A 26,241-nucleotide genomic window follows, 5' to 3' on the forward strand; every position below is an offset into this window, starting at 1 on the left:
TACTCGAGACCCTCACATCGGCACAGGAAAAACCTTTTAATGGGGATGAAGAAACCTTTTAATGGGGATGAAGAAACCTTTAGCGAAAACGGCAATATGTGAGGCGAAAGAGTTCATGCTGTCCTAGGTTGAAGCTGGGAAGCATTCATGACTTTATGTGATTGACCTGCTCAGGCTTTTAAATAACTGTGTGTGTGTGTGTGTGTGTGTGTGTGTGATGTAGTGGATGCCAGCAGATGGAGACAATATCTCTAGATCTGTAACAGAGCCTGCATAGAAACTCTTTCACTGGATATGTTTGATAAGTGTCAGGAGAGACACATGAGGAAATGTTCATTTGTTATTTTGTATCTTTCTCAGAAGAGAATCCCTACTGTTGTGCAAACTACCATCATCTCCTGTTCAAACAGCCATGTCTTTGGGAAATTCAACCTTTCTAAGTCATGAATAATCAACTTGTGTGTGTGTGTGTGTGTGCAGACGCACGCAGGACTGAGGTGTGTATAATGGAAGTTGTGAGTGCTGAATACCTGTTTCACCTGGCGATGTAAGATTGTCTGGTAATGTAAGAACCCCCTCCACCAAAGTCACTTCTCTCTGCTGTGTTGTAGCCGGTGGGGCTCGGGACGGAAAGGATGCAAAGATATGATTTTCTCAAGCTAATTTGCAGTGTTCGCCATTATTCAACTTACCACAGGTAACGTTAGGTGTTTTGTATTTGTTTAGATTTTATCCATGGCAGCAGTACTTTGCCATTTAGTGGTTTGTAAGCTTTATCTTTTGGTGTAGCTAGTGCAGATGGATCTAATTTTTTAAAAAAAGAGTAGTGGTAGTTCGATAACTTCAAATTCATATGTTTACCCGTATAAAGGATATGTGATATTACCAGACAAGACCTCATTGAAATGGATTACTTTTAAGTTTTACATTGTATACAATTTTAGCAATTGATGACACAGTGCTCCTGGGAGGTTGAACATCAATATGGTTAAGGGCTGCATTTCACTGTATAAGATAAAAGGGATGGTTCTTTGTAAAGTGAATGAATATGTGAACAAGATTTAAAGGCAGGGGGACTTCAGACTAAACTTTCAATCTCTAAACCAGGTCACCAGCGCAATAGGTGTTTTTTACTGTCCATGTTTTTTAAAAGCTTTATCGGTGGTTGGTAGGTTAATAGGTTGGGGCGTGCCTTTGGATTCATTAGCTATTGTCGAAGACAAATCTTAGGGAGACAGGTTGAGGCACATAATGAAGCAGTTGGGCGCGCAAATCCTGAAGAAAACGTACATTCCGACTAAACAAAAACTATTCATAATATAATAAATAATTTTCATGGGGATCACATTCAAGGCATTTCTTACTGTGCCTGTCAGCTGTTTCAAAGAAAATAGTTGTTATAATGGCAGATTTTATTCTTTGTACCTTCTTCGTTCTCCATGCATCAGTGGGTGTGTTGAGATCCAGTTCAACCACTAAGGCGGTGTCATTTTTATAAAATGCACGACGTCACTCGCCCACAACCACGTTACTGCCCAGAGTCTCAGAAGATGTGAATCCAGAGTTTGTATAAAAGGGAAACGGGCCAGAGTAGGACCAAGAGTCCAGCAGTGCAAAAATGCGTTGCTTTAGGCCTCCGACTAACAAGGCCGCCAGGGAAGCGGCACCTGGAGAAGAGAAACAGCAGGCCAGCCAAAGTCAGCAAGTCAGCGGAGATGTCAGGGCAGAGGCTCAGGAGGACTCTAAGTATCAACTCAGCAGGTAGTTTATCTCTAACTAACCAACACACAAACACATACACACACACACACGTAATGATGCTGGAAATAAAGGATACTGTGTGTGGTTTAAAAACGGAGCTCGTCGCATACACAACAACCTGCCTCACGCCTAATGCTACCTTTGTTACACCTAATAGTTAATAGTTGTTCCGACTGAGCAGTGTTTACTCCTTGTTCAGTTTTGAGGCTTTAGCTTCCTCTGCCGTTGATTGGATTGCAATATCTTATAAAAATATATGCGTTTCACTGTAACTTTCTCTCATGCAGTAGTGTCGTAGTAGTAGAAATATTCATTTATCAGGATCAGGAATCAGGAAACATTCATGACCAAAATATGTCAAACATACAAGGAATTTGACTTGGCGGTTGGCCCATAACAGCAGAACATTTGGACAATGAACAACAAGACAACATGACATGACAATATAATGCAAGAGGAATAAAATAAAATATATTGCTGTGGGTTAGTTTAAAAATAAGGGAATAAAAGTTAAACAGTTAAAAAATAAAGTGGTTATTATGTACAATACACTTAGGTAGTGCTTATACTCTTGATTCCCTTCATCTGTTGCTTAGTGTTGCATCTGTAAAATTCCCCTCCCAGTCACATGCAGCTGTGACAGTTTGTAGAGGAAGTGCACCGTAACAGGAACATTAATTGCTCCACTCTGGCATCAGTAGCATTCTTCAGGCGGGTAACTTTTGTTGTAGAACACGACTGATTAATTACTTAGGATGTCGGAACGTGAATCATCACATCTTTTGTCATCACAAGCGTTTTAGTCTGATTCCCTTGATAAACACCTGGTGTGTTTGTGTGAGTGTGTGAGCAGCTTGGATTGTGACAGGTTAAACTGGTTCAACCCACACACTGAAGAATTTGAAACGGCTGAAGTACAATGCACTTAGTGATAGTGGAACTGTATCTAGTCATCAGATAGACCTGCAGGCTGGACTCCGACGGCAACATGTTCTGCCCAATAGAAGTGATCTCAACTCAAGCACATCACAGCAGAAATGCCCGTAGAAAATCCTCCTAGTTTCCACAAACGTCCCGTCCTACAAAGCCTGCTTCAACTCAATGTCAGACAGAATAAACACAAACTATTGTTGTGTGATTAAAATACTTGTAATAACTGCTCAGTGACTTAAACTGAAAACACTTGTTGGCTCAGGCCTGTGTTAAAAAGAAGGTAGCGGAGATGTTACAGAGTAGAAGCAGAGGGCAAAATCATGAATTTTCCACAACTGTACAACGTATTGAAGCATCCCCTTCTTATTCAATTATGTCAGTGGGCAGTTTTGACAGAATGGATCGATTTATTTAATTTAAGATGCCAGGAAGTCTTCTAACAAGCTACTAAACATTTTCCATCCCGAGTCATGCTAGCTGATCTTCTCTTTACTACAGGATCATGCGGCCGGATGACGCCAACATTGTGGGCAACGTCCACGGCGGCATCATCCTGAAGATGATCGAGGAGGCCGGATGCATCGTCGGCACGCGACACTGCAACGCACAGAGCGGGGTAAGAGACCACAACCATCGGCGCACTGCTTTACTGCGCTGTGGCTGAAGAAAGTGGTGGGAAGCTAAAACCTTTTAGTATCAAAATATGTGTGAATTATACAATCATACATTTGTCCAGTTTCACATGTTCATTTTCGACCATGGATAAACAGAGAGTGAATGTATAATGATCAATTTATGTGTTGTGCTTCTAAAGGAAAAGAACTTTATCTTTATTTGCATTAACCACTTCATTTAAATATGGAAAAAGGGAAGTCAGTGAAATAAAGAACCTTAAAAGGGAAACAAAATATTAAATCTTCCCTTGTGTTGTTTTTCTCAACAGATGATGAGTCATTGTTGTGTTTAAAGGTTGTTAGAAGTAAGAATTCATAATATCCTTTGTTTTTAAAGAGATGCTATTAACACAGTTAATTCGAGAGAGTCGTTTACTGGTAAATACTTGACATCCTGTAGTAACAGTATATAATGACTTTTAGTTATGTCCCAACTGCATGAATGCAATAATGTTGCTGGTTTCACTATTACCTCACCAGGGTGTCTTAGTTTTACTTTTCATCTGGTGAACTTCAACTGGCTTTAGCTTGCATCATTTTGATAGTATTTTCACCAACAACAACTATATAAAAGTATGAAAAGTATCACAATTGTTTTCATTTGCAATTTAATTTATATGCCTTACAGTACCAGTCAAAAGTTTGAACAGTAAAGCAGAAATAACTACTTAACTTGTGAACAAGTTGCTACTTAAACTAATACTTTAGATACATACACCCTGTGTAAACCAGGCAGAAAAAGAATTACAAACAAAACACGTCATCAGGATCAGTGGAGCCTGCTTTTTTAAACACATTTTCTGTCATGTGCTTAAGATCTATGCTTACATTTTTTCTTTTTAATCAATATTATCTCGGTACCTTGAACTTGTCTAACTAGAGCTGTCGTGGAGTTAAGGGCAACTCTGTTCGTTTCTTCGCCTGGCCTCAGTGGAAAAGGAAATAATGCCAAGTATTTGCCGTAAAATCACTAGTACTGATTTAATCAAGTTTTCCGCCTGTAATGGAAATACCTCACGGCCAGAACACAACAAGGAAACAAATGAAAGTCAGGATGTACTACTTCCAGAAATCTATTTACTTAATGTAAAATAAAATGACTCCTATTCTTGTTTCAAGATAACCCTGAAAATAATGGTAAAGTGGCCAAACAGATGTTGAATGAAAAATGAGATGTGTTTAGTAAAATCACCTTTGCTAACATTTTTAACCAATAGTGACACAGTGCTAAAGTTAATCCTTTTTATAAAGTATAGTTTCATGTCATCATCGGTCTATAATATTTTGTATAATCATTTCTGTGGATGCACAATATGTGCTAATGGGTTTATTTCTTTGTTTCTTTCTTTCTCATCAAATGTTCGTTTGACTGTTACCAAATCTTTGAATTAGATATTTTTTCCCAACATACAGAATATTGAATCAGAATATTGCATTTTGTGTTGAAACCTCAGCATACTGAAGTGTCTGATCAACTGAAAGCACTATTAGAAATAACGGCTAATCACAGGAAGGAAAGGGACCTTAACTTGAAATAAGAATTAAAATAAATCATATCCATACTCATTTCTAGTAGTGGATTTAGTAATGAATACAAATGACTCAAACCTATTTCAGACTGATGTTGTAGGGGTTTTCTATCTTGTGAAAGCATGTTTCAATATTTGTAGGGATTAAGTTTGGCTGTTTCTCCTCTCTAGGACCGCTGCTTGGCGGCTCTGGTTCGGGTGGAGAAAACAGAGTTCCTGTCCCCTATGTTCATTGGCGAGGTTGCCCACGTCACGGCTGAGATCACTTACACCTCTAAGCACTCACTGGAGGTGCAGGTCAAAGTCATCGCCGAAAACATCCTCACAGGTGACTTCCCGGCATTTTTTGGTTTTTCAGCTGGCATATAACTGTTTGATAATACGTATGAATGAGTGTTGAACTGGCATTTCAATCGAGGCCTTCCCACGCACATTCTACCATGGCTTATAGAAGTTGTATTAATAATGCAGTTACACCTGTGGGAACAATATGTCAAATTGATAGATTTTCTTGTTATCGTTATAACTTCAGAGAAGAATAAATGAGAGACTTTCAGTTTCACAAGTATTCACAAGCAAGAGGATGGACAATACACACGTACACACAAGGATACCCGTATATATAACACACATATACTACTGCTTGTCACCTATAATGTATGTTATAACCAGAGGGGCAATCAGAGTATCCTGCGCTGATAATGAAAGTGATGAAATTCAATTTCAGTTCCATGACAATTCAACAGGTATTTTTTTGTCTGACTGCAAAACAACCCCCTCTGGCAGAGGGAATCACTTGGGCCTCAAAAAAGTAACTTCTTAAGTTCAAGTGTCTTTTGGGAACCTCTCTGTGATATTTTTCTGTTTTCCCAGTAGATGGCAGCACACAATAAGCAACACAGCCCCAAGAAGCATGAAAGATGAAACACTGCTTCCACGAGGCTTTGCACTACATGCTGTGACAGGGGAGCAGAAACTAAGAGCCATGTTGATTTCTAGTGTAGAATCTTAGCCAAAGGATGCAGTCTGTAATTTTATTCTATTATTAAGATACGTGATAATGCATGCTAAGTACATAGGAGATCATGCTGTATGTTCATGCAGACTTACACACACACACTGGCCATAGTCCCTCTAAGTAAAGACCACGGGAGGATCACATTTGGCTGACCTAGCGTTGGCTCTGAAATGCCAGTGATGCGCAGACTGTCGGTAGAACCACATGTGATGCCCTGAGCATACTGCAACTGCTTGAGTTCATTTGAAAGGTGTAGAGACGATGAAACATGCACAAGGTATCACAGTCATGCTGACGTGGATGAGTTTAAGAAGCATTGGAGGAGCTTTTCTCAGTATGTTGTAATGGGTAGTTTGTGTGCGTTTATGTTAATGAATCGTTCGTTAGAAGTTAGTTGAATTAAGACAGAGCCTGGGAGTGACACAGTGAGACAGACAAACATATTCATGAGGAAGAAGATAGCACAGGGAACATTAGTGCAAGAATAAGTGAGAGTATGAAGGAGATAGACAGAGGGATGAAGGAAAGGAGGTGTGAGAAACAGAAGAAGTATCCCCTAGACAGCCGTTGCCCTAGCAACAGGCTTGTACTGGTTGGTTGGCTGGTTGCTGGGCTGGAAGCTGGTTAACGGAGGCGGAGATATGAGATGACAGGTGGAGAGGAGCACACATGCAGGCATCGGCAAGACCAGCCTTCTAGGTGACCTATTGGAAAGGACCTCGAAGAAGTAACTAAGAGTTTCATCTTCATTTTCATGCACCTCACAGTGATTCAAGGCTGTATTCCTATATTCTTCTTATATCGAACAAAAAAGATGTCATCGTTTTGTCAAAACATCCTCATATACTCTGATGTAAATATGAGATGTTTTGACTTTTATACACAGATCGTCCTTTTTTTAAACAGAATACTCACTATAATAAAAAAATGGGCTCTCAATTCAAAGAGTAGTTTTGGAGTTGGGTCAGTGTGGGGGTAACGTAGATGAGGCACTGAGAGGACTTCCTCTGGGACATCAAACGTTTCTTTGAGCTTTCTGGCTGCTGCATGGGCAAAACACATCTGCCACATCTGCCCCCCCCCACACGTATATCCATATATAGATATATGTCTATCTACATAGATATATATCTTGATAACGGCATCATCTGTCAGTCTCACCAAACAAATATTAAACATTACATTTATATATTATTCATATTTAGCTTCCACAATAAAAGTAGAGTCAGAGGAGAGGCTGCGACTTGGTGGTCTGTTGGGTCATGGCTACAGAAAGTAGGTCATAGATGGGTGCATGCATCTAAGTTGAGACAGCTGCTATTCATATGAATATCTGTATGTTTTTATAAATTTAATCTTATTCCACTGTCTGAAGTTCTCCGTTATTATATCAATAACTGAAAGAAAAGTTACGTTAGATGTGTCTGTCACTCCTTCAGCCGCGCAATTAGATGCATCATTTTGTGCATGTGTGACACACTGTCTATGCATAGTGGGTGAATCTGTATTTACATGCATGTGTGTGTGCGCATGGGTATGTGTGTGGGATTTAATCAGTGTTTGGCCCTTTAAAAGGTTCCTGCGGGGCCGAGGGGGAAGAGAAGATAACGGGAGCAGACATTATTTGCTTCTGTCATGTCAGCTTAGCATCAGGCCTCACACACTGCGGCCCAGTCACACACGGACGCCAAGTGGATGTACCTGCACACATGCTCCGACACGACGCATGTACCCGACACATTCTGAGATACACATGCGGTTGTGACCTGTGTGCATATAGAGCTTGATATGCACATGCAGACACATTCTGCATAGAAAATGTCACACATGTCTTCACACGTGTTCACACATGTACACACTAAACACACAGAGCCCTTCTTTCTAAGATGTTCCGAACTGAGGCAATACTGGCAGGGTTTCTTTTACAATGCAAAACATTGATAGATGGCTCGAACAGTAGTAAGAGGACATTGTATTTTTTAATTTTACAGTCGCATATGTTGTTTAGATTTATATTTGAATGATCTTTTGTGTACATACGAGAGCTGAATTTGTATAAATGCTCATGGTTCTTATGTTCTGCAATAATATTTAGATTACGCTCTGCGCGCATGCATCTTTGTGTTTTTGCTCTCATGTTTATTGTGTGTGTGTGTTTGTTTGTGTGTTGGAGAAGGAGGCAAACACCCAGGTTCCACAGTCAGTCAGGCAACATCTCGTCAGGCAGGCCTCAGTCACCGCCCCCAAGGGGGAGGCCGCCTACTGTGGGCACAGGCCGTGATGAATGTTGGCGCTGGGGGGATTGCCCATGCGCACTGGCACACACATAGACCCATGCACATCGTCAGTATGCACAAACATGCATGAAAATACAAATACTATATATAATATAATATATTGATCCAAAACACGCAGGTTTGCACACAGCCACCTTTGGATCAAACACACATATACAGAATAATAGGGCTTGCATTGCATGTACACTCAAGCACACATTTGCAGTTCCTGCCATGATCCTGGGTGGTCACGAAACTGCACATGTTGAAAGAGAGCTGAAAATACTCAAACGCACACAGCCACACACACAATTTTACACACACAATGACTTTATTGTCACCCACAGCAGTAGAAATAAATTTGATAAAAGATGTGAAAACATCACAGACATCAATTCAACAGGGTGTAATGAGTTTATATAATATATTAGTTTCACCGTTTAAGTTGAAAAGCTGAAAGTAATGAGCTTTTGCACGATATTCTAATTTTTCGTGTAAATGTTGAATCACTTTATAATCCATAAAATGTGGCACAAATGTGCTTAAAATTAGTATAGTTTATTTATTCTTAGCCAAAGGAACCCGCACCAAAACCTTAATCCTGGTATGATTTCATTCATTTCTATCAAGCTATAACATATACGAGTGGGCTTTTTAGTGTAGTTAAAAGTAGCCTTGGCTCAGCACAATGGAAAATGTGTGTTTTTGATCAAATGAATCAAATGCTGATCCTCACTGTCTCTGAGGCTAGAACATGGTGAGGAAGTAGAAAAGGAAATAGGGGGGGGGGGGGGGGGTATTGCGTTCAGAGAAAGAATGACGGATAGTGGGCAGAAGTCAAGGGGGATAGAGGAGGGGTGAACAAGTACAACAGAGTGATAAATCAAGTGAATCTGTTGGAGGTGAAAGATGGATGTTGCTGAAGGGCCTGTTAAGGGAAAGAGAAAAAAGGACATTAAAAGGAGCAAGAAAATGAGAAATTAAAGATGTTAAAGCAGACTGGAATTCCGCACTGTTCAAAGCACCTAAATGTGCATTTAGAAAACATTAAAGACACCACTATGAAGTAGTGATTGATGGCTTAAATGTAGTTTAAAGTGGATTGCATGATGCATAAGTAGTGTTGGAGGGATGTTTCACCTTCTTAAGCGCCCATGTGAACACTCAGTAAATACCCCAAAATGCACTAATTTATTATTAAATATGACTATGCAAAGCGTTTTACTGCCTATCAGACAGTTAAAATATGTCCAAGGGTCGGGAACAGTTACTTTGTTTAGTTGTTAAAAACCCAATTTTCTGTATTTCTGTCCCATGATAAGTTGAATGTGGAAAAAAAAAGCCCTGATAATCCGATGAGAATGATTTGCCTTTGATGCAGACTGGCTCTTGGTTTCTATTGTTGCTACGGTTACGTCAGTTTATTTGATCACGGCTCTCTGTCAGCGGACAGTCAGTCAGCTGAGTGATGCTACTTGGATGGTGATATCCTGCCACTCACAGGCAGACCTCTCACATGAATGCACTGCTGCACCATTAAGCGATCAATTAAAAGAAAGTCTACGGCCACTGCCAGGTGGCATTTTGTCTCAGCTGTCATCCTAGCTGCCAGAGTGCCTTTTTACATTCATTGTTCCAAAGCTGCCATCGAATTAACTTGAAAAACAACAGACAAATCTGTGCTATGTTTATTGAGCATTGTGCCCCACAGTGTGGAAATTTGAGTGAGCAGATTTTTGCAGCTTGCGTTCAGAGCGGATGCAGCCAGAACCCTCCTATTTACTAATTCATTAATTCTAAGTAAGCCAGCTGTCCCTCCTGCTCATCAAAACCTCCCTTTTGAGACTGCAATAAGTTTATGGTAATCACATTTAAACTAACAGATACCCAATCCTAAATGTTGACCAAATGATTCTACAGGCATTTTGACAAAAATACCAAGATGACTTTGTTGTAGTAAAGCTCATTTTATGACTGAGGTGACCATGACTTGCTTTTCTCTGAACAATGTGCATGACACTGCAGGCATGAGTAGGAATAATCCGTGCTGTTTAAGGAGACACACTGTGAAGGTAACTGGGCAATGACATGGTCAAACATTGACATTGCCTTCATTTGATGCAGAGGGATTTGAATTCAAAGCCAGTTCTGCATCAAAAGCCTGTTTACTCTGCGACCCAAAAGGTTGTTGGGATCGGTTCATTCCCTTGGTTCACCCTCCACCCCCCAACCCCCCTTCCTCCATCAGTCCAAAACACAGTTCGCTTTAAAGGTCCAGCAGCGGCTAATAATAAACTGGAGTCTCTCCGCCTTGGTAGACTCAAGGATATTTAAATACGACTTTCTCCTGTGGGCAACTTCCTGATTGCATGCAAGCGTGGGAACCAATGAGAGGAGAGGAGCTCAGTCGGCATGGCAACGCGGCTCGCCTGTCTTCACATTTTTAACTTGGGTGTAAAATGCAAATGTAGTCTGCCATAAGCCTCTACTCCCACTCTCTTCTCTTATCTTCACATGTCCTACTGCAGTCTCTGTCTGCTTACCGTTGAGCAAAGTGCACACAGTAATGGCCCAATTTTTCATGTTGATATCTGATGAATCTGAACACAAGCTCCATCAGTCGCAACGAGACACATCAACCCACTAAGTACATGAAATGCTGCATCCACAAGTCATAGCCTTCAATATTAGGAGAGTGGTTTCATATGAACATGTGTGTCTTTAATCTGTGTTCCTCCACTGTATGCCATAACAACAGACTCAAAATAGCCCCCCTCTCTCTGTTAGAGAATTAAGAGAAAAAGTGTAAGCAGAGTAGAGCAGATATCGCTATGGCAACCTCTCGGCCTGATTGCTATGAGATAGGATTCCTACAATTTCTTACAAAGTCTTAACTTTCTGAGAGAAGGCAGAATGAATGCCTCCAACCACTAAACATGTGGTTTATGGACGATACGTATATATCTGTTCATTGGAAGAACAATGAACTGATCAAGTTTAGTACATTTTCCAAGATGAAAAAAACACAAATCATATGTAATACTTTAAATATCAAAACATTTAACCTGCTGAAACAATGTTTATGTGATGAGCAATATCAATAAGCTAACGAGGTCATTTCTTTGAGGACTGAAATATATATGTATAGTTAAAATGATGTGTCACATGTTTCATTTCATTTCATTTTTCAGTTGTCATTATCTTCTAATGCTACCTACATTGGTATGGTTGAAAAGGTTTTTCAAAGAAGTAAGAGCCTCTCCACGTTTTGGCAGGTGAGACAATAATGTGTCATCTGCCAAAAAAGAAGAATTGAATGAATCGAGGGTCTGCGTTTAGTGTGCTTTTGTCTTGATTGATTGTCTTTAAACAACGTCGTCATTTGTTTTCTGCTTCTTTGTCTGCAGAAGAAAGACTAGTGATCACTGGATTTATTAAAGACTTGATAGGCTGTTATTGGGGAATTAATGGATGTGTCTGTTTTGACAAGAGCTTCTTTCAAACTCGTTTGCTTCATTGTTGTTTTATTTGAAAGAAATGTCAAAACTTGTGTATAATTGGTTTATAGTCAAGAACTCGTATATTGTGTCTCTTTGTTTTCCGGCAGCTTCCTTACTGACATTTTCTGAATTCAACCTTCTCTTTGTGATGGCAGGTACCAAAAAGCTGGCCAACAAGGCCGCGCTGTGGTACGTCCCCTGCTCGCTGCAGAATGTCAACAAGGTCATGGATGTGCCGCCCATCAAGGTACATTGAAACTTGGCATTTCCCCTTTTAGCTTCTCTCTGTCTCTATCTGACCCTCCCTCCCTATTAGACACTGGCCATATTCCAGTTTGCATGTCTTGTCGGTTGAATGTCAATGTGACAAACTTTTCTTACTCTGCATGCAGCGACGGGAATATAAATGGGTGATAAATGGGCTGTGCACGTGCTCATGCTGTATGCTGTATGCTCTGTCCGTAGTATGCCAGTGAAGTGCAAGAGGAGCAGGGCAGAAAGCGCTACGAGGCTCAGAAGCTGGAGAGACTGGAGACCAAAGCAAGGACTGAAAAGGTGTTGCCACCTCCAGCAAACCCAGGTAACATCCTACACCAAAGGCCTCTAATCTGTCCTCCAAAAGCAGTGAACCTACAACAGAAATCTGTGCTGCACAAAACGTTCCTAGATTTGAAAGAAAGTTGCAAATATAAGATGGAATTTTTGTCATGATGATGTTTTAACCTGTAAAACACGTACGTAATACGGGACACAATATTCTGTATCATCTGCTTCAGCATAAGACCTTTTATCCAATCTGGTTCTGATGTTTCTTCAGTATGTCTGTTTGGTCTGGGCTCTCACATAACTGCAAACAACGGTTGATGGATTGTGTTGTAATGTTGTTGCTAAATACAGAAGTAAAACAGTAAAACTGTTGCTAACTTGGGCCTTCTGCTAACCGTGAAATACATATATTAGAATCTAAAGAAAGAACTTTTACGTTGAATAACATTTGTTGATCAGAGGATGTTTGCTCTATAAGATATAAGGTAAGATTGATTACTAATTCTGTAATTTTGTCATGTTCATTCAAACCCAGAAGATCCACCAAAGGGTAAGTTAACTAAGCAACCTCTAAGTACAACAACTTTGGCGGGAAAGCTGACCGAAAGCATGCCGTTTATATCCCTGTTAGTTGTTTTGGGAAAAAATGCATATGAGCAACAAATACATTTTCAACATAAAACTATTTTTCTCATCTGTTTTATTGTGTGTGTGTGTGTGTGTGTGTTGCATTGCAGAAAAACACACAGTTGGTTTCAGCCAGTCCAGTCTGATCCATTTGGTGGGCCCCTCTGACTGTACGCTGCACAGCTACGTTCATGGCGGTGAGTCTGGTCACTTCTCCCCCATTTCACAGCTAACTCGCTCTGATCCAACAGCGTTCAGTTCATTGTCTCGGTCGCCCCTCCCGAACGTATTCAGATGAATGCAATGTAAAACTTCAGGACTGTTATGTGTTTTTTTTCCAAAGTTCAAATGTACTGCCACGCGGGGTGATGGATCAAATACTGACAGCTGCTGACAAGCCGTTTCAGAGCCCAGTATTTCCAAGTTGCCCCCTGCCACTCCATTTCCAGTATCTGTCAGAATTCCTTGTCACTCTCACACATGTGAAACAATGAGCTCATAAACAGCATCGCATACCTTCAGTATTCAAAGCAGGAGCAGACCTTGCCATCCGCAGTGTCCTCAGAACACTGTAGAAATCCCGCAGGGGACAAGATGAAACAGACCCTGTAGCAAAGAACAGATGGTGATGTGTTAAAAGACACATCACCATATGAAGGGAGGAGAACAATTTATATGAGATGAAAAATATATTTACATAGAAGATTTAATGGTAAGAGTAAAAACGCATGTACTCGTATGCATTGTGTTAAGTACACGTTCACTCGTTCACAGTATCAACGTCTTTCTTTAGAGGTTTGCTTGTGAATGGCTGACAAGCTTCTTTCTAGTTTAATGTTCTTTTGCATTAATATACAGACTGTGCTTTGGTACAACATGCCCTGTGGCGACACAGTAGACTCACTAAATGTAATCCAAAGAGATACGATCTTGAGAATTTTGTAGATCTACATATTGATTTTTTTTCTATGAATGGATGAATGAACGGTTCTTTGGTTCCGAAATGTCTCCCTGTTTTTGTGAGTGAATGAGAATACGTGGGATTGTTCTATATTTGTGGGAATGGGTGCACTGTTGCGGATTGAATGAACTGCTCGGGTTGTTACTTAAATAAACAGCACTCTGCAACTATGAGCATGGTTTTAAAGAATGAAAAGGACGAAGCAGGAATACAACAAACGGGGAATAGAAGGTCTTGGTAACGGATGTCGTTTCAAGTTATGCGCCGCGATGACAAGCTAGACAACTCGGAGCCATAAATTGCTCCTCTCTGACTCGTCTTTTGACCTCAATAAAATTTCTGACGGGGCCTTTTCAATCATCCCTGAGGAGAATATCTAATTTTGTTACTTAGATGGTGGTTTAAAAAATACTTTTTGAAGCTCTACTCGCCAAGAGTAAAAAATATTGAAATCCCTTCAATGGAAACACTGTATTCACACCAGAATCCTTATAATATTGACACTTTTTGAACGCAAGAACCTTCCTGTAGTCTTTTTCTTTTTTGTCCCGGGGCCATTGCCCCCCCCTACTGGATTTGATTAAGCTTCCTAGAAAGTATAAAAATAATTTAATAAAAAATTCAACACATTGCATAGATTACATAGAGCAGAGAGCAGCATACTAAAATCAAAAGCAAGATAAACAGTACATTAATAATTTTCATATCAAGAGTTTTTTTCCTAAACAACATGAAAAAGCAAGACCTCAATGGAGACCATCCTGACTGCATCTCTTTATCAGCACAAAAGTGATGCTTTTTATCGGTCGAGGTATTTTGTTTCTGGCGAGATCTTCCTGCCTCACACTGCCATTTCTATTGAGGTCAGCTATATAAAGAGGCCATCGAAGAGACACCAGATAGTGAGGAAGAAAGACAGAGCAGAGACATTGACTGAGACGGAGATGCAATGGGAACGGGGCAGGACAGCAGGCTGGGAGGAGGACAGGGCGGGACACACAAGCGTAGCACTAGTAGTGGTTGCCTTTTTAATTTGGCGGACTTGATAAGAATTCTTGAGAAAAAAAAAAAAATCAAAGGTGGAACAAACTTGCAGGTAAATTCAAACACACGCCGCTGCTCTCTCCCTCCCTCTCGGTACATGCCATTGCTCATTAAGCGATGTTCCCCGCTGCTCTCTAAAATTATTTTGTTTACATAACCGAGTCAGGTCAGGCAGCCGCGAGCTCGCTGCGGCTTTCTCTCCTGCTGCGTCCTACCCTCTCTCGGTCCCTCTTCTTTCTAGATTCTAGAAATGCTAACTTCTACATGACAGTGCCTAGCAATTTGCTTACTGTATGTTTAATATTGCCGCACTTAGCTTGAGCCTATGATACATATACATGTAAGCGTACACAGTGAATGCATATACGAACAATTCTTAATTATTTTACCTGTAAAACAGCATCTATTTAGGCCCTGTGACCTGACAGCAGGCCCTAAATGTGACCCCACATCCAACCAGCCAGAGCAATGATGCCACAGAAAAAGGCCGTTTGAATGTGTTACCAGTGTAGTCAGTGGATGGTCCACAGTCACTGAACAATCTCAAGGTGCTGCACCCACCATGTGTCAGGTGCTTGGCAGTAGCAAAGGAGAATAGCCTGCACTCCGTCTAAAAATAACATTTCTTTTAGCAGCTCCAAATGTTTACAGTACCAGATGTTGAGGGAAGGAGGCCTGCAACTGGGTCTGTAATGAGTCTCCAACGAGCCAAATCAAAAGCCTGGTAATTGTCTAAATGCTGGAAAAGATCAGAGGATCCAAAACATTGAGCGCGCCACGCTGCCCTACCTCAACATTACTCTGTTTTAACTTTTATTTTCTTTGTTGCTCATCCTTTACCATCAGCCCACATCATTATCTCTTCCTCTCTCAGTACACGCTCTTCTCCTTGCTTCATGTTTTAAGGAAGTGCACCACTTGTTTCCCTGGAAACAGGAGTTGATTGCCACGGGTGGACACAACTCCATTTGATGTTGCCTAAGACACTTTAAGTTTACTTTTCTATCCGTGCACAAATAATCATTCACTTTCTTTCCTTTATATGTGCGTGTGTGTGTGTGTGTGTGTGTATTATTCCATCCAGCATTTGCAGTACGTGTGTATTTGTGTATGTCTGTGGAAGGGGTGAGGAAATACAGACATGTCCCTAGAGGGGAGGGTGTCCAAATATCTAGTGTGTGCGTGTGTGTGTGTGTGTGTGTGTGAGAGACAGAGTTGAACCAGGGACTGCCTGACCACAAGAACACATCCATCATTGTGGCTCTATATTATCTGTTCTTTCCCCTGGTCTATGCTCAGTGGGTATATAAACATGTCACGGCCTGACACAGTGGAATTCAGGGAGATTCTATGTCCACTGAAGCCTGTGTGATCGACCTTTTGTGAGGAGTGTGAGTGTGTTTGTGAACGCTTTCGCTAGCCCCACCTCCAGCCTTCTCTCCTCCCAAACCAACATTGATTCAGAAATAAAATACTGAATGCACAAATTTTTTTTGAGACCCAAGAGCAGCAGAGTCTTTACAAATTGAGGCCTTCAGGTAAAAATAACATGTTCCTGCTATACAAGAGACAGTGTATTCTGCCCTCATAGATTGAAATAAGGATACTTAATTACAGTAAGTAGAAAGGACAAATGCAGGGTTACATTAGCCAAACCTCACATTAGAGAACATAAACTCAAAGCTAAATCGGTAATAAATAATTTTCAAATAACGTGGCTTTACGGTAGTAACTGAAGCACATTCAGGTAACGGCATCATCTTTTGCGGCTCAGACCTTCTCTTATTTGCATTCTGACAGCTGGACAGTAAGAGGACACTATGAAAGACAAGTTACAATTTTGAAAAGAGATGGGAATGTACCTGTCACAATGCAGCTGGAGCAGGTGCAGTGAGGACTCAGGCGCAGAGTTTTCAATCACAAAGTGCTCTTTATTCTTAAACTAATAGACGTGCTCCAACGACGAGGGACATATAGACAATGACGCGACAGGGGACAACAGGCACACAGGGCTTAAATACACAAGGGAGGTGCAGGTGATTGGACACAGGTGGAGACAATCACGCAATCACAAGACAAGGCAGGAAGTGAAGTTAACCCAGGACCACAAGAGACATGAAACTTCAAACTAAAACAGGAAGCGAAGCCAAACCGTGACAGTACCACTATACCACAGAACACTAATTGTGTTTTCCTATTACTAAGGCTTACTAAGCTCTTGATCTTACAGAATTTCCATTACAGGAATCGTATCTGAGGGATTTTTTTCACGCCTGTGGTGTGCATGGAGCTCACAGTTTAACGCTAACATGACGGCGCTCCCTTGCAATTCTCAGGACTTGAAGTCCCAGTTGTGAAAGGGGTTTGGAAAAGACCACCACAGTTGGAATGCTAAGATATACAAAAAAACAAATACAGCTTACGGGAGTTTCTGAAAGGACGTGGACGGGTTGCTGCGTGGGAGCAATGTTAACAGGAGCAGTTTCTATAGTAACAGCTTGTTTGAGCCGTTTGATACTGTCCAACGATTTTAAGCAGTTGTTTTGGGAGAGGATGAGAAGGAAAGACATAGGTTGAGGAAGCCGTCAGTAGTGGATAAATAAATGTGGGCAGGAAGAAGAAAGGGAGATAGGAACAGAGATGGGAAGAGTACGCATGCGGAGAGATGATGTGAGACAGGCAGAGGTCATGAATGACTTGCCATTAATATCTCTTGGCCTCACACCTTCTTCTTGTTTCATCGCTGTAGTGTGTCTGAGCTGGTTCTAATTAAAAGGGCTCAAAGTTAGTTGACAGGCTGCAAGAGCTGCCTGGTAGACCCCCCGTCATTGTTCTCTTGTCCCGTTGCCCATGGACAGCATTTTTCCGCAAAGATTTGGAGAAATGGTCAGAAGAAATCTAATCCCAGAGGTACTCCCCCGGTGGCAAACTGGGCTGCACTAGGGACTTGGTTACTAATTGCACTTTTTTTCCCCACTTGGAGAGAGCTGTCTTTCCTTTTCACGCACACACACACACACACACACACACACACACACACACACACACACACACACACACACCCTGCGCAATTCTGCCTTTTTTGTTCCCACCCTGCGGCGAAGGCAGAGTCATAGTGTGCCATGTCACCCTGTGAATGTGTAACGCCGGGCCCAGGGCGGCCTTGGCCTCGCTTGTCCTCATTTGCAGTCTCACATTGAGCCTCACTTCAACCTTTTGCATCAACTGTACAAGGAGATGTTTTTTTTTGTGGGACTTGCATTTACCGTTTCACTGATGGTAGTTATTAAGTCAATTTAGGAGCAAAATATATGCTTTGCGTCCACATGATGCAATATAGCAGCTGCAACCAGGGGGTAGTATAAAAGAATGTAATGCTATAAATGCTAACATTTATCTTGATGCTTGTCTGACAGCATTAACAACATTTGCGCTTTGAATGAGAACAAACAGGTTTGTGTTGCTTTGCAACGGCAGGTGCACAACCTCCAGATCATCTTGGATGAAAGAAGCGATGAGATCACCACGTCTGGTATTTTCCACATGTTTTTGAACACATGTTAACGGCCTCATATGCATCCGACAGATTGGGAGCAACACTAGCCGTTTATTTAGAGTCCTTTGTCTGTCCTCCAGAGGGAACGCAAATCCAATGTTTACTTTTTTATCTCTGTTTTGGCCTCCACCAACTCTAATATGTGGTTCTTAAGATGCTAAATGCTCCAAGATTTTAGCAGCTAGTTGCATATTCTGCTGATACCACAAAAATTAACTAAGAAACATAGTTCAGAGGCTGTTGTGGGTTTTTCAAAATGAGAGCCCCCCCTTTCATATAACTGTTATAGTACCCATTAGCATATTAATACTTTAAAAGTCTATTTCATACTCAGCAGCAGTGAATAAGGGATATTTTTTATTCAGTTTACCACAATCCAATGTTTACACTCAATTTCGTCACCGTGTTAGGTCATGATCTCTCACCACTAAGTGTTACGTGCTCAGACACGACCCCTCCAGGCTTCGAATAGCAGCAGCCTGCTTCGCCTTGTCCTCAGGGAGGAACTTTCAATCTCAGGTGAGATCCCATCAATTTTCACAACATAGCGAGGATGGATAGAAATATGATGGGATTTGAAAAAAGCCTCAAAACAGGCTTATGGAAGGAAGTGATGAGTTGTCCTTGTCGACACACACTTTAAGCCTGACAAGCTGTTGTCACCTCTCACAACTGCGGCTATTTGGTGAGCCTTTATCAGAGAGTGGTTTTCATGGTTTTATCTGAGTTTAGCCACACATTAAAGCTTGATTACATTTTTCTAGCATTTTCTATTTGGGAAATCTCAGTGGTTTTCTTTAACCGTTGTCAAAGGTTAGCTACTATATTAAACTTTTGTACATTTGAGTGTTGTGTTTAGGAATCACACAATGTCAAAGTAATGCTTATTCACCTCAACTGGGCCACTTTCACACTGAATTCCACATTTGGGAGCAAGCAGCACATTCTCTTTGTACTCCCACGCATTTCGCTGTCACAAATAGAGCGGCACAGTGCAGATGGTAAGAGCCTTCGGGAGCCATAGCAGCCATCAACATGCAAACTTATTGATTCTCGGTAGGCTGAGAGACACAAAAAGCATCGAAGAAGGAGCGATTGGGGCCACTGGAGTGTCTAATCAAGGTTCTAAATATCTTTAAATGAGCATGCAATTACAAACACATTACACAGACACACATTACTCTTAAATAAGAAACAGATGCCTCCCTCCTCCTCACTTTCATCATCTCCAAACAACGCACTCCATTCAAGATTATCAAAGTTCTTTGAGAAACCCACAAGCAACTGTTTCCATCACACAGGCAAATGCAGATGTAGGTCTTTTAATTCCTCTGTGTCCACTTCATGACCTCGGCTCCTTCAGGGAACTAAGGCCTTTTACACGCAAGACACATTCCTGAAAAAGTTCAGACAACGACGCCAACAACATGCAATGACGCAACAAGGGGCACAAGACACACATGGCTTAATACACAGTGGAGGTGCAGGTGATTGGACACAGGTGGGAACAATCATGGACACTGCAGACAATCAGAAGGGAAGACGGCCAAGGCAGGAAGTGAAGTTACCCCAGGGACACGAGAGACATGAAACTACAAAACAAAACAGGACATGAACCCAAACGGTGAGAGGAGTACAGGAATTGGCAAAGTGCTCTGTACAATTTTGACGATGGATCATTGGATATGATTTTGCACCTTTTTAGTATAAAACACTAACTTGCTGTTGGTTTAAAAGTTGCCTGGTTTGTAGTTTAATCTCACACAGAGAAATTTGGAATAATTTTGCACGTAATTAATTCCATTTGTTATAGGCAGAGTATAAATGATCAATTAACCATGAGATGTCGACCGCGCAGTCATGAATAAAAGCGTTTAATAACATGGTGCAATGACCATTTCAGCAATCTGCATGTCTCGTCATGGTGGAGGCCATGTGTTGAGGTGTTTGTGTGCTTTAATCCACTCATACAGCATCTATGGGCTCATCCTGTTCCAACGTCTTTCAGTCAAGTTCAGGCACAATATATTTAAACATATAACATATAAAAACACAAACTCTGTGACACTTAGACAGTTACAAATTATTATCCACAAGGATTCTCAGTCTGCATTTAAGAATATATTTAAATAGTGGATGTCTTTGGTTGTGATATTGTAATTGTCACGGTTTGGTCTCTCTGTGAGCTCCATGCACACCACAGGCGTGAAAAAAATCCCTCAGATACGATTCCTGTAATGGAAATTCTGTAAGATCAAGAGCTTAGTAAGCCTTAGTAATAGGAAAACACAATTAGTGTTCTGTGGTATAGTGGTACTGTCACGGTTTGGCTTCGCTTCCTGTTTTTGTTTGAAGTTTCATGTTCCTTGTGGTCTTGGGTTAACTTCACTTCCTGCCTTGTCCTGTGATTGCCTGATTGTTTCCACCTGTGTCCAATCACCTGCACCTCCCTTGTGTATTTAAGCCCCGTGGGCCTGTTGTCCCTTGTCGCGTCATTGTCTTTGTCAGTCCTCGTTGGTGCACGTTCCGTTGAGTTTTGAATAAAGAGCACTTTGTCGGAAGACCCTGCGTCTCAGTCCTGCCTCCTTCAACCTGCACCAGCACCGATCCTCTGACAGTAATAAGTTAGTATAGCAAAATGTACATGATTTGAGTTGCAATGGCACCAATCCTGCAGGCTATACACCCATGCTCGTTGAATTCAGGGACGTGAAGAAGAGTTCAGGTCGTATTTCCATCATCCAGCAGGAAAAGTGAACCGCAGTCAACGAGCCACAGCCAGTTGTCGGCGTGTTGAGGACATACTCTGCAGAGCGCTGAACCCTTGCTGCAGCAGAGTGCTATTCACATGTTCATATATGATCTTTATCCAAATTGCCTTAACAGATTTGTTTTTTTTATAGTTGGATAATGTTTTTCCGTTCTGGAAGACTTGTTAAATTGAGTAAACTAGGACTACATGGTTAGAGTAATAGATCATCCTGATCATATGTAATATTCACACATTTGATTATTTACATTGACATTTAGCTTACGCTTTTATCCAAAGGGACCTAAAATAAGAGCATTCAATCTACAGATCCAGAACAACAAGAAGCAAGAAAGTACAATATCTTAAACAAAGACATCTTCAAGATGTCATTGGATATGTCATTCCACCGTTTAGGAGCCAGGACAGCAAACTGTTGGGATGTTGTTAAGTGTTTAGCTCTCTGTCAGGAGTGACAAGCATATTGGCAGATGCAGAACTGAGTGAGCGGACACGGACCTACAGTTGTACCATGATCCTGATGGAGACTGGACCTGATCTGTAGGGCAGCCACTGCTGCATACTGGATGAGTTGCAGAGGGCGGATGGCGCTGTCAGGTAGACCTGCTGGGAGGAAGTTGCAATAGTCAGCGAGTCAGACGACTAGAGCCTGTACCTTGACCTGCGCCGCTAACAGTGTCTCAGATTGGGCAAAAGACAGGTTTAGTTTGTTGTCATCATCATAGCTGAGGTAGGAAGACTACGGGGGTGGATAACAGAGCCGAGACAGTTAGTGTACAAAGAGGAGAGGGGACCAGGACGGAGCCTTGCGGGACCCCAGTGGTGAAAGTGGTTAGGAGAGGTGGTTGGAGGTGGAAGTTGTTAACTTCAGATGGATTGAGGCTGGGCTTTGTGGAGTCTACTAAGCAGAACAACGGTCCCGGCCGGAGGTGAAAAGTCAAAAGAATCAACTGGCTTGAGTTAAAAAAAATGAAACGTTTTTAGTAACTAACAGAAGCAGTTTTACTTGAAGCTTCTTCAAGTAAACATAACATGGCATGCATCATATCATCACTATCATAACACATCTGAAATCATCACGTTTAATAACATCTTAACACACGACACCCGCTGCTCCTAAAAGAGCCCGACAGGAGAAACAAATCTATTAAGGAAGGTTTAAGCATCCAGCCCCCAGGCTGAACATTACACTATGGATGGATGTCATTTTTAAATGACTTACATACAATGACTTAAATTCATGTTGCATATATTAATCTAACCTAATAATATAATAACTATCTATAACACACAAACTAAAATACTACCACTACTCATGATGCACACATATTATAAGGCGTGCTCTTCTCTTCTTAAATTCCTAACAGTTTCTTCAGGAGAGGGCTCACTCGTGACTTAGTTATTATCTTTAACGTTATTTTTTATAAAAGTTTGCTTTTAAGGAAAACCTAAACAGAAGTCATTTAAACTTCAGGACAAGTTACTGATGCAGTCGATGTTCTGGTAAAGACAGTCTCCATGAAGAGTTAAATAACTGGACTGCTGCGTATTTGTGTTTATGTTTGCTATAACATATCATTTGTTGAAATACTCCTTGCTGGAAGTCATCTCATTGACTGTCAACAGTGGACTGATTAGAGCGGATGAGATGCTCAATTATAATTAAGCATTAGGTTTTTACTTTCTAATTGCATCAGGAAACCAATTAGCTTTTCCATTAAACAATCTCATCTCATTGTTTTGGGGTCCCAAACACTGCTAAAACTCCCTTATTATCCCTTAAATGTAATAGATTATTGCATTAAATTAGCTAAAAGCTCATTTTTATTTATAGTTTTGTATCTTGAAATGACATTTCATTACATGACTGACTGTTTTATTGGTAGAAAGGGATAGAAAAAAATGATATATATATAATATTCATTCCCTTGTTTTAAGCCAGCAGTACTTTTCTAACATCTACCTTTGGCGGTTATCTGTGAAGCTAAAAAACAAATCAACAAAGTCAAAAGCTTCTATCTTTCCCCCCCCCCCCCCCCCCCCTGCTATGGCTCCTGAATGTCTTACAAAGTCAAACTGTGCTTGCGTGTCTTGAACAGGTGTGACCATGAAGCTGATGGATGAGGTCGCCGGCATTGTGGCCTTTCGGCACTGCAACACCAACATTGTCACGGCCTCTGTGGATGCCATCAATTTCCATCGCAAGATTAACAAAGGTGAGGATGACGTGGAGGAAACACTCAGAGCTTTGACTTACTGGTACATACGGTGCACGGACCACAGGTTGGTGGATACGTTCCTCGAAAAGATGTTCTACAATGCTAGTAAGAGGCTGCAAGAGGTTTCAAGATGCTGCTTTTCTTTTCTTTTGCCTCGTGTGCATTAATACTGTCAAAAACAAATTAGATGATAATGAACGGCTGTCACACGGTTGATAATTAACACCGGTTTGGCTCTTTAGGGCTGTCAAAACATCTGGAAAACATAGCATTGTTATGATTTTGAAACATTGAAACCGAATTTTCAACAACTCTTGCTCTCCATTCTAAGCCTCTAAGTTAAAAATGAATTCAATGATTTTGGAGTAAAGATGTCAAACAGAAATGGAAGAAGAACAAACTACACTTGCGCTTCCTCTCTCTGTCTCGCCTTCTCGTTACTCATGGCCACTTTACTGCCACTAATCTCTCATGAATATCAGCAAAAAGGAGGAAAATATTGTCAAGCACTTTATAGTTTATCTTGTTCATCAGCCTTAACAAATCTAAACATGTCAAATATGACAGCGCCAAAGTGGTGTAGAACAGACTTTTTTCTCAGCTCAGTGTCTGCTTTTTCCATTCATCCGCTGGAGATGTTGTGTTCCAGATCTTCAGTGCTAAAGTTTGGGGTCGAGGATTATTTTGGGGTATTACGTTGATGTAGGACCAGCTGCATCCACTCGAATTGTTGCATTGTGAAGTGGAAAAATGTCTTCACAAGTAATTTACAGTCACGTACTATCAAACACAGGTCTCTTTATTCAAGCAAGATAATTCACTCAGCACAAGAGTGTCTATTTTTAGAGAGGCATCATTTAAAACATTTAAAACACACCTGTGACTTAGGTGTTATGTCACCAGTGCGTTTCCCATTTTGCAGAAGGTGGACAGAAAAACAACCCAATTTGTGGTCTTAGGCGAAGACAGGTCAAGGTTAAAAATAAAACATAACAAAGAACATACAGCTACTGACAAAAGGATGTGCCCCCCTATTTCTTTCATGAAAAAATGTTGTAAACCTTTCCATTGTTTGCAACATAAAGCTAGATGTGGATGTTATGAAGTATTTTTCAGATATTTCAACACTCTATAGTATTCAAAGGATTTCCGTCAGGCTTAGTTGTGTTTTATTCCCTCACAATTAGAGATTAGAAAGACTAAATGAATTATTTAGCGCCAACGTTTATGGATTAAGTTAAAATGCAAAAGCAAATTTATTTGTAAAATCCTTACACTGTCAAAGTGCTTTACATCTACTTTGATAGCAGACAGGTTGCCACACAGACCTTTGTGAGGCTAAAGGACCACAGACCACCAGACGCAGACCAAATGAGCTTTAAATAAAGTGAGTTTTGACGTGAAGACCCAGAAAACTAAACACACTGAGGTCTGAGTCTGCACATGGCTCATGTGGAGGATGCCAAATAACTAGTTTAGACGCTTCTGAAGGTCCCGCTGTGTATCGCCTGAACGCCACGGAATAAACTGCCCAGATTTTCAGTCTCGTGGAGTCCAGCCGCCAAAATATCACTTTAGAGCAGAACTGGTTCACAATTCAAACGATACATACAAAACCTGCATATGAACTTCAGAAAAAATCATGAAGCCATGGATCTATTCTGACCTATGTGTGTGAGTACTGTAAATGTGTTTTTTCTATATCAAATCTTATTTTTCATGCGGGACAAAGCTCCACAATATACAGTATGTATTCACTTGATATTGTGAAATTAAGTGAAAGAATGGCACCACATATCAAAGTAATGTTCAGTTTGGTGTGGAGAGCTTCACTAGTAACATATAAACAGGATTTCCCCTCTATCCTACAGAAATATAATTGTCAAGATAGACAAAGTAGTTATCACACTTTTAATTCTGAAGGTGCCATTTTTTGGAGCACAGCCCAAAAAATGCAGAGGCAAGAAAAGGACCTCAAAGTCCTGCTGAAATGATCTTCGTTGAGTGGATTCATTTTCCTTCGCAAAGCCGTATGAGTAGTTGCGGCCTGAGTGGAGCTGAGGCGCTACGCTGGTGGTTCAGTTGCACTGAAGGGTGTGTTCTTCTGTATTCTTCTGCACTGAGAATCTGTCTTCTCCATCATCCACTACAGCAAAATTAAGGAGAAGAAAGGCATGAAACTGAAAGGCGGTATTTTAGGAAGGGAGAAGGGACTGCTAATGGTGAGAGTGTCAGCATGAGATTTTACACTTCAATGTTCATATTGCCCAAATATCTAATGTCAGTAGACTTTGAAATCAGGTTATTCCTTGGTATAGTACAAAAAAAACATGTGAAAACATGTAAAACAACAAACAAACAAAAAACATTCTGAGAAAAATAATTATATTTGTGGTCCAACTGGGTGTAAGTTTTCTTACACCATGATTTTGAAAAGTGGCCAAAGGAAGTCTGTGAAGAATGTTTTAAGAGTAGTAGCCAAAGGCAGCAACACATATGTAGTAACAGTCTAACATTTTCGGTTGGTACTACGACACACTCACGCCTTCTAAACAAACCATCTTTTACAAAATCAACTAGAAGCATTTTCTGATCTGATGCAGTTGTGATTAAGGCCGGGATAAGTCCAAACAACATAAAACAATTTGGTTAAGTTTCAAGAAGCATTGTGGTCTGGTTAAGGTTAAGACAGCATTGGTGTGATGGTGAAGAGAAATAGACTCTTTTAAGCAGGAGAATGGAAGCAAACCACCATTTATGGTGTCACAGTCTTCTTCTATATGTTCAGTCATCATCCTCTCTTGTGTGGCAGCCAGTGTGCAACGTC

At 40.9% G+C, this 26,241-nt stretch overlaps 1 protein-coding gene across 4 annotated transcripts in view; it reads left to right on the plus strand.

Moving 5' to 3' along the window:
* The window catches only part of acot7 (acyl-CoA thioesterase 7), a 38,002-nt gene that overhangs the window by 1,132 nt on the left and 10,629 nt on the right, over positions 1 to 26,241 (plus strand). Inside the window, exons 1-8 of one of the 4 annotated variants that reach the window (XM_037478025.2) lie at positions 1,568 to 1,761; positions 3,193 to 3,310; positions 5,069 to 5,225; positions 11,847 to 11,938; positions 12,157 to 12,271; positions 12,773 to 12,787; positions 12,975 to 13,061; positions 23,295 to 23,411. In XM_037478025.2, the coding sequence (XP_037333922.1) occupies positions 1,619 to 1,761; positions 3,193 to 3,310; positions 5,069 to 5,225; positions 11,847 to 11,938; positions 12,157 to 12,271; positions 12,773 to 12,787; positions 12,975 to 13,061; positions 23,295 to 23,411 (844 nt within the window). In that variant the 5' untranslated portion in view covers positions 1,568 to 1,618. Of the gene's footprint in view, positions 1 to 1,564; positions 1,762 to 3,192; positions 3,311 to 5,068; positions 5,226 to 11,846; positions 11,939 to 12,156; positions 12,272 to 12,772; positions 12,788 to 12,974; positions 13,062 to 23,294; positions 23,412 to 26,241 lie in introns of those variants that run through there. The other 3 variants (XM_037478022.2, XM_062563933.1, XM_037478024.2) reach the window with 3 other exon arrangements.

The sequence above is a fragment of the Pungitius pungitius genome, chromosome 1, assembly GCF_949316345.1.
Source record: "Pungitius pungitius chromosome 1, fPunPun2.1, whole genome shotgun sequence".
NCBI classification, from domain to species: domain Eukaryota; kingdom Metazoa; phylum Chordata; class Actinopteri; order Perciformes; family Gasterosteidae; genus Pungitius; species Pungitius pungitius.